The sequence below is a fragment of the Dipodomys spectabilis genome, unplaced genomic scaffold (genome assembly GCF_019054845.1).
Source record: "Dipodomys spectabilis isolate Male_0828 unplaced genomic scaffold, ASM1905484v1 ptg000190l, whole genome shotgun sequence".
Classification (NCBI taxonomy): domain Eukaryota; kingdom Metazoa; phylum Chordata; class Mammalia; order Rodentia; family Heteromyidae; genus Dipodomys; species Dipodomys spectabilis.
This window is the reverse complement of record NW_024870867.1, coordinates 5,404,934-5,414,615: the sequence shown is the minus strand read 5'-3', so window position 1 is coordinate 5,414,615 and position 9,682 is coordinate 5,404,934. Positions and strand designations below refer to the sequence as shown.

The following is a 9,682-nucleotide window of genomic DNA, read 5'->3' as shown; positions in this document are numbered from 1 at the left end:
CTCTGATGTAATGGTCTAATCAAACAGTACTGCATTCTGTCCTTACAATTACATTCTGCTGCCATTAATCTTCTCCACAGCTTTCTGCCTCTCTTGATACCCCCGTGACTAGTGTGTATGATGTCAAATGGAAGGATGTGTGAATAACTCCTTAATGTGTCAAGCTTTAAATCCAAGTGCCCATGGAGATGTCCCAGAGATAGGGCTTTATCAGATAGATGGCTTGGCATAAATCATGGCAGGAACCTCAGTATATTAGTAGCTCATTAAATTTTCATTGCTATGATTTAAAAAATATTCAGGGAGGAAGAGTAGTCTTAGGGATTTATAATTATGAAGTTAGTTTTAAAATTTGCCAATTATGTTTCTTAATAAACTAAAGGTAGAGGGTCTTCCGTTTTTTAAGCCTTCAGCTCTGCTATCTGATTTTCCTTAAGTAAATTTCCTCAAGCCATTAACAAAGTAACAAGAGCTTGAAAATACGACTCATGTATTTTTCTGAAAATGTCAAGAAAATGAAATTTAGGAAAAATAATCATTACTATTATGAGTCTAGATTAACTTAACCCTTATGCAATGAAGATAATTTTTTACCTAATACTGAACTATATTCCATTTCAGATTTTCTGTTTCAAAGAGTGTCTCAAATTTCTAAGATGTTAAACTAAATATTGAGCCATTTTTGTATATGTAATAAAAGTCTTTAAAATTAAAATGGTAATCCTAAAAAAAACCAAATGCATGAAAAATATGGTCTGACTGTATAACAAAAGGGAGTTGTATAATTCTACTTGAGTGAAATCTTTCATCTTTGATTTACAGGTTAGAGTCTGCCCTAACTAGAACCATATTGCTCCATATCTTTCCTATCATGGCCTTTCCTAAAACCTTGTTTTAATTAAGGTTTCTTTCAGATTTCTGAATAAAAGCATGACAATCTTCACTTATGGCTTTAATATATCCTTTGAGTTAGTCAAAGATGTTAAAAGAAACATCATCTATTTCAAAAGGATCATCCAGATATCGAGTATGTAAGGTATTATAACCTCCCTGTCTTTAGGTGTTGGAGTATACATTGAAATAGAATTTTCAGAAGTAGCAGGAAAAACCTGCTTCTGTAATCATTAGTAAACTGCTTTTAATCTCAGAAATATATGTCCTTTATCTTTGACCTCTGCCACTAAGGTAAAGTGTGGAAAGGTTAAATTTTGTGTTTATTTTCACAGGAAGGCACAGCTTCTAGGTTCACTCAGTCCAGAGTGACTTCAGGTACACAGTACCTTCATTAACATATTTCAGTGATCATGAAAATTCAGTGACAATGCTTAAGCTATGTTCGCCTCAGTGGTTTAATCACTAAAACAACACATGCTGACAAAGCAACAGTGTTAACCTGGAAAGTAAACGAGAGAAATACTCAAAGCCCTTGTGTAATAAGGGAGATTATGAGTGATTTTCAGTTTTTCTAAAGAAAGGAAGGATGAAAGTGTTTGTTTTTAAAAAAGCCACAGTTGGGGGTGTGGGCACAAATGAAAAGGTAAGATAATGCATTTTTGATTGATTTGGAAAAAATTCAGACCATGTTTAAAAACTTACGTGCTTCTTAAAGACATAGACATAAGACATATACTTAGAGGTTCTGTCACCAAGGAATAGAGCCGGGGCACCCACATTGGCCTATACAACTGCATGTGAAAATAAGAAATAGGTGGTACAGAAGCAGGATATTTCTTTTTCAAAAAAGTGACAAAAATATTGCACCATAACATATGAGTATGTGAGTTTCCTTTGGTATCTGGCTTTGAGATACAGTTTGCATTATTTTACTGTAGAAAGCCCTACCCTAGGTCCTCCATCTTGACTTCTTCCTAGTTGAACTGTGTGGTAAAAACAAATGCAAAATAACAAAACAAAACAAAAAAAGAAAAAAAACCTAAACCCACTGTAATCTGTCTGGAATTGTGACCCATTCATAGCTGAGAGCAAATCCTGTAAACAATTTATGACTGCTAGACAAAAAAATTGCCCAATAAAACACTGATCAGAATGTCAGGAATGAATATGTTTCAGCTTCTGCCGCAAGTTTCCCTGGCTATGGTCGCTTCTGAAAAATTAACAATATCTAATGCCGTGTTGGATGTTCCTAGTTCCATGCTTCGTGTCAGGGAGTGGGTCTCCCAGCATAAGAAAAGCATGCTGGAAGCAGTTTCTCCCAATCGTGGTTTACTGTAACTTTAGAATCACAGTGGTTAAGTTTCAGGAATCTTTAATGCCCTTTCAAGTCCATCCACAGAACAAGCGAAGCTGCTGTTCAGAATTTTGTGCCCAGTGTTTATGATCCATCGAACTGTGCCACCCAGGCAGCAGACAAGACATGTCTGAGGGTGCTGGGTGGGGGTGGGGTTACACATGATGTCACACACAGGAAATATCGGGGGAGATTTGGCACTTCATGAGGCCGGCTCCTCTTCCATGGGCTCACAAGCAGCTCTGTAAAAATAAACAGGCAATCAGAATACGGCATAAGAGTACACAATGACATTGTAGGTTTTCATGCATAATCAAAGCTGATTTTTCAGCTCTCTCTGATGTTTATTTGTGTTATTCAGTTATCCATAAATAGAGTTTCTTTCCTAGGAAGTATAAATAAATGTCAAGTGGAAAAACATTCTAGATCCAAGCAATCATTGGAAACGTTCCTGTTTATATTAAAACATGTCAGAATATTTTATAACTCTAGATTCCAAAACGTACATGTTTTGTGTCTAGTGCAGTCCAATAATTTATTGAAAAAATTAGCTATGATATTTTTATTTTCAGAGCAATTGCAGTGATTTCCTATGGAACCAGTTTGCTAATGAGAGCAAAGAACCCAGCTAGCTTCTGGAGGAGACTCACCAGGGCCCTGGTTTTTGCTTCTGTTCTTTCATAACTGGATTGGCCCTCTGCCGGAGGCATTGAAAATCAAATTCTGAATTTGATTAGTAAATCGCTGCTTACAGACCCAACATTTTTATAAGAAACGCACTATGGCAGTGTGTAAATAGTTTTTATTCGGCATCATCTGTGGGGAGTTCTGCTCAGCTAAAACCAAAACTAATTGCTTGAAAATTTATACTTGAGAGTTAACCTTAATTTAGTAACACTTTGAGGGTGTTTTAAGGCAAACTTTCAGAATGATTTTCATTTAGTCAAAAGAACAAATTGCAGCAGGAATCCAAATACATGAGGTAGTTGGATTGTCTTAGGAAGTTAGATTATTGGGATCAGAGATGCCAGGATTGAGCTTGAGTGTGAGTACTTCAGTCTGCAACCATTGCAACTGCTACTGTTAGAATCACATTTCTGTAAAGCTATGGTCTCAGGTGTCCACCCTGAGGAAAAACTTGTTTTTCATGGAATTAAGGAACAGTAAAAAGATATGAAGGAGGATGTACAAACAACAAATAGTGTAAGGCATTAGTAATTACTTCATTTCTGCAGCTCTCATGCACATACAATGTTGGCACATGGCCTGAGAAACAGGGATGTAAGCATCCCTAAAAGAAACACAGGGCATGCAGGATAGTCCTGTCTGGATGATGGAATAATTGATAGGTAGTTTTCATTTTCTCTTGCATATTGTTTATGTACTTGCCAGGATTGAATAACGGATCCGCTTTCATATTACAAAAAAGTGCAGTGTTTAAAGCAATATATTTATCAAGCACTAGTCATGCTATTTTAAGGATTTACAAGGAAAAAAAGGAAAAAAATTAAATAGTTGCCATTTAGCTTAGTATTTCTATAGCATTTCATTTAAAACATTGGAGAAAATATATTATCCATAGAGTGGCAACAAAATACGTCAACATTTTAAAAAACAAAGAATAAGAAGCATTATATATTTATAATTTAACATTACCAAGAATTAAAGTTTTAAAGGGTACCACGAGAAAGACCTCCAAACCCTTCAAATGCCCCCTTCTGAGGGCATTTATGCCTGTCCAAGAATATTCAGGATCAGAGGTCGTAAGAAAATGTGGTGTTTACACATGGCACATAAGATAAAAACTATCAAAGTGAGTCATACTAAAATCCTTTCTACCCAACCATTTAAAGAGAAAAAAATTTTAATTCAAGAAAACACTTAGGTTTCAAAGCTAGTTTATAAATAAATATGCATACCTTTTTATTACATCTGAGAATGTATGGACAAGAAGTTGTAGAATAATCACATTCATTGTTCTAATGGATACCTAGGCATATTATTCCTAAACCAAAGCCACAGTGAGTTGATCTTTTTCGATATCAAGGACTCCAGAGTCGGTGTTGAGTGGGAAATGCCCAGAGGTCTCTTTTGTAGGGGGTCACCTGTTTCCTTTCTGGAGAAGACCTGTGCATTCCCCTAGGTCTAGGCTCTTCTGTGGTGAACAAATATGTCTACATTGCAACCCACTCACTGGTAAAAGCTGAACCTCTTCTGTGGAAGCATGGAGGCTTGCAGTTGAATGTAGCACTTGGAGACATATCTTGTTTCTGTCCTCCCCTTAAACTCATTTCCTAATAACCTCATTTTTTTCAGAAACAATTCACTTACTGCTTCTCCATATTCACTACTGACCCATTCTCCCCTGTGTCTTGCAGCATAGATGGATTGGTACACAGCAATGACTTGGATTTCAAGGTAGATTATCCATATCTAAATACCAGCTCTGTCAGTCTCTAGAATGTAACCTTGAGCAAATTAGTGTCTTTAGAATCTCAATTCTCTCTTCAAAATAAAAATAGGCAGCCCTAATGTCTCTCCAGGGATGTGGGAACAAAATAGGTAAGTCTAAGAAAATATACTTTATAAACTATAAAGTATTCATCACAAAATAATTGCATCACTTGTATCTACATTGCCATACTTTATCTCTTTTCACTTATCCATAGCTCTCAGCAGAGGTGACATTATTCTTTTTTATTTTTCTTCCAGGGACAAAGTCTCAATATATAGATCAGGCTAGTTCAAACTTGTAATATTGCTGCCTCCATCTCCTGAATGCTGGGATTATAGGGATGCACTACCATGCCCAAAAGACATTTTTACTCAGTTCTTATCCTTATGTAGCTATTTTATATGTTTGCATACTTTTTAAACACTTAGAAATTAAGTTAATGACAGATTATGTATGTGTGTGTGTGTGTGTTAAAAACGAAAAGAATTTGATGGTGTGCCCAAATCATTGTCTTTATCGTGGATGCCTATCTTTTCATTTACTAGATAAAATCCTGTATGTTCTTCCACTCTGGTTCAGTTGCCCCTAGATCTGTTATTTGTTCTCTATTCCTTGTTCTACTTTGTCGTCTTTCATTTTATATAGAATGTTGTCTAAATCTTCTCAAATAACTTGCATATATTATCCTGATTATTCATGCTTCATCTTGTTGTAAGAACAAAGCCAATCCTCATCTTCAAAGATTGTGAAGATACACTCCCTTCCACGGGGGAGAAAGACTTTGTAGAAGTGATTAAGGTTTATGGACCTTGGAGTGGTGAAATTATCCAGTGTAATCATGGAAGCTCTTAAGGGTGGCAATCCTTTCTTGCTGCCCTCAGAAGAGATGTGATGACTAAGGAAATGTCAGTGAGATAGGAAGTTGCTGGCTTGGAAGTTGGAGAAAGGGGCTAAGAGCCAAGGAATGTAAGCAGCCTCTAGGGCTGGAAAAGACAAGGGAACAGATTCTTCCCTAGAGCCTCCAGAAAGGAACACAGTCTGCCAACACCTTTTAGCCAGTGAGACCAGTGTCACACTTCCAACCTAGAGAACCTTTCTGTTATTTTAAACCATTAAATTCTTAGTAGCTTTTACAGCAGCACTAGGAAACTACTACAATTCACCAGTACACGAACATTTTGAAGAATGTTTAGGCCGTTTTGCGATTTTGGCTCTCAGCACTTTGGCACGGAGAAATACAAAGATATTTAAAGAGGGATTGAACTTGATGTCCTCACAGGTTCATCCTCATCATTGGAAAATAATCCTGCAATCTCCCCCCACATCCACCCCATGTACAATTCCTTTCGGCTTTCATTCAACTGTCTTTCTCCTTTAATATATTTCCTCTGCCAAGCCAACTTCATGATCCAACTGGATTATGGAATTTTAGTTAGCCATTACATTCCAAAAATGAATTTTGTCAATGTCAAAAGAAAAACAGATTAAATTGAAAAGAATAAAAGTGATATTGATAATTGTAAACCAATGTTTATGGAGAATATCTCTGGGCTGTTAGGTCAGTCATCTAAGATGTATTGCTTTATTATATCCTAGAAATGTTTTTTTTTACTTTAAAACAAGTAAATTAGATTAAAATAGAGATTAACTATTGGTCTTTTAGCACAAAATTGAGTATGAGAAGTATAGGCAAGCAGACTCAAGTGAGGAAATAAGAAGCAAAGATAATATGCATCTGATTTTACTTTTGGCTCTACATGTTTCCTGTTTTCCAATTAAGTGCTGTTTAATATAGGACAGAGAATTGAACTGTAGAATACAGAACAGGGCATGAATTTATTCCCTGATATACCAAGTCAAGCTTCATATATCCCCCCAGGCCATATTAGGCACTAAAAAGATATCAAATTATGGCCATGGCGCCAGGAAAGAGAAGCTTTCCCTCTCTTTCCCTCCATTCCCTTCCCTTCCCCTTCTCTCTCCTCTTTTTCCTCTCTCCTCCCCTCCCCTCTCCTTCCTTCCCCCTACCCTCCTCACCTCTCCCTTTCTTCTTTCTCCTCTCCTCTCCTTTCCTCTCCTCTCTTCTTCCTTCCTGTTCCTGCTTTGCCCAGCCCTGCCCTGTTCCTAGTACCTTCCAAATCTCAGCCTATTCAACTAAGTCTTTGTTAACATTGGGAGAAAGTTAAAAATACAATCAACTTCCCATGTTTCTTCATTATATAATGAACTGAAATCATTTATGAGAAAATTTGCAAAAAAAGGACATATAGATGATTAAATAAATAACCACACTAGACTGCATTAAGAAAATTGAATAAGATTTACACCACAATTGATGGCTTAAACTTGCATCTGAAAAAATTCTCAGGTTTTGTTTTTGAGTTGCAAAAGGGACATAGTTAGAAATTCTAGAATATAGATATGGCTCTAAAAACTTAATAGTTGATCATGCTGAATCCTCCTTGCCAGGGAGGACATTTTCTAATTTTCTAGATCTTCAGCCAAGCCTGAGCTGGTATCCAATAATAAGTCTCAGTAGAGTAATGATGAAGCATTTTGGAACAGAGTTAAGAAATGCAAAGAACAAATCTTTTAAAGGTATAGTTTCTTAGCAAATAAGCAAATTAATATTTCAATTTCACTTCTAAACAATAATTAACATGTGTGTATATATATATCTGTGTGTTGCATGTGTGTGTGTGTGTGTGTGTGTGTGTGTGTGTGTTCTGTGTGTATGGATGACCAAGCATACTAAAACAATAGCTGGAATAAATGGATCATGTCCATTTAATTTTCTTTGGGTATTTAATTTGGGTCCAACAAGGTTTTGTCTTTCTTTCTTCTTCCCTCCTTCCTTCTTTTTTATTATGTCTTATCTTCTTTTCTCCTTTCTTCTTCCTTTACTCCTTCCCCCCTTCCTTCCTTTTTTTCTTTATTTTTGTTGAGCTAGCAATCATTTCTTTTCCACTAAAGTCCCTGTCACCTGCAAATTATATTTGAAACCTTTATATCAGCTAACTATCATCAAGTGAATTCTCACATATGTGCCTTTTCCTAATTATTTGGTCTTCAAGGTCCACCAATTTAGTTATAAAATGAAATGGTTCTCTGCACTGTGTTCCCCCCCTCCCCTGTCCAAGAAAAATGAACAGAAAATACTTGCAGTGGTTCTTAGCCAGGAGCGCTTTATCCCTTATTCACTAGTGGTAAGTGAGTCAGATATGAATTGGCCAGGAAAAGAGCTGCCTTACCCAAAATCTTAGTACAAAATGAGTCATCTCACTCCAAACACCAATAGATCCTCCAAAATAACTGGCAAGTATTTCCTATAAAAAGAATCTTGCCTTTACTCTTTTCCATCCATTTAGCTCTCTGATTTTTTCTAATTTTTCAATTTCCTGTGTGCTTATAATATTGCATTCATAATAAAGGCCCAGGGACATTTCCATCCCTTTATCTTACTTTGAAAGTCATTTTTCCCTACCAAGTAGTAGGATAATTCTGATAGCATTCCTTTAGAAAGAGTAAATGCTCTCTCATTCTTTCTTTCATCTGCCTGTCTGTCTGCCTCTCTTTCTCTCTATCTCTCTCTCACTCTATCTTTCTCCCTATCCATCTGTGTCTCTTTATCTCTGTCTCTGTCTCCCTCTCTCTCTCTTTCTGTCTCTTTCTTTCACTCACTCTCTCTTCCTATTTCTTTCTTTCCTCCTCTGTCTCTGTCTCTTTCTTTCTCCTTCATGACTCATTTGTCATCCAATTGAAAGGCAAGAGCCACTTCTAGAAGAATTTCTATTTTCCTTTGTGGAAAGAAGAGTCCAAAGTTATAGAAAATGTTTCAAGCAAAACAATTTTTCTTCTCACAATGAAAATCAATCATAATAGTGATATCTGTCTAAAACTGATAGATGAACACGAAACAAACAATGAACTTTGAATTCTGCTTTCCCATTCTCTCTTTGCTATTGGATGAAGTTTAAAAATTACGGCAGACCAAGGCTGAGGTCAAATTCCTATAGATTTCCAGGAGCCGAATGCACTGTTTACCTGAGGGTAAACAAGTATGCCTTCAAAGCCAAGTCTTGCCAAAGTGCTGAGATTTTTGTAATACCAGGGGCTCATTACATCATTTGTTATTGCTAATTATTCTAAGTGATGTAATTTTAATGGGCAAAATAACAATTCATTTCACTTGGTGAAATTCAGCCTTATTTTTCTATATTAAATGAATTCTAAAGAATAGCTATGCTCCTTTTATATCCAATACTAACAGATGTTAGTTTCCTCACTTTTATGGCCCTCTCATGACAGACAACTAACTGTTTTTGGCCTTGGGAATAATTGCAACACCTTTTGGATTATGAACTTGGTTCATGTCTTAGCTGGGAACAGCAGGGGGTTAGTTCATATTATCAAAGATGTAAAATAAGTTTTCCCTTATGCTCCAGACATTATAAGAAAAATGCCTTCGAAGTCAGCAATAGGCAAGTTTTTTCCCTTAACAATGATCTGGTCTTTAAGTGGTTATACTAAGAGAAAATAATTGCATAAAAATGAAATTGCTTATTCAGTTTATCTACTGCTCTTTGCCAAAACAAGATGTTAAATCCATTAAGCTCTGAGTATCCAGTAAAAGCAAGAAAGCTAGAACTGTTCAAATGTGTGCATTCTTGGGAAACTTGCCAACCTATGCACTAGTAGCAGGATCTGTGTAATTAATGGTGATGTTATTGACGGAGGGAGTCCGATTACCTTCTCAGAAGCAATTTCAGAGTGCAAGCTGGCAGAGCCTGAGCAAAAACTCACCTGATTCACTTTTCCCTCAAGGGTATATGACCGTGAAGTCAGCCATAGAGACGGCCAATGCTAAGGTACATTTGTTGTGCCTTTGGTCACATTAACATTAAAGAAATTCTCTGTCTATTGAGTGGAACAATGAATCAATGAACATGAAGATGTACAAACTGACAAAGATTTCTTTA

The 9,682-nt window shown here is 36.4% G+C and overlaps 1 protein-coding gene across 1 annotated transcript in view; it reads right to left on the bottom strand.

The window, feature by feature from the left end:
• Nucleotides 1-2,249: 2,249 nt before the first annotated feature.
• Hdac9 (histone deacetylase 9) overlaps nucleotides 2,250-9,682 on the bottom strand; it is an 821,624-nt gene continuing 814,191 nt past the window's right edge. Inside the window, exon 26 of the mRNA XM_042695799.1 lies at nucleotides 2,250-2,490. Within this exon, the coding sequence (XP_042551733.1) occupies nucleotides 2,451-2,490 (40 nt within the window). The 3' untranslated portion in view covers nucleotides 2,250-2,450. The remainder of the gene's footprint in view (nucleotides 2,491-9,682) is intronic.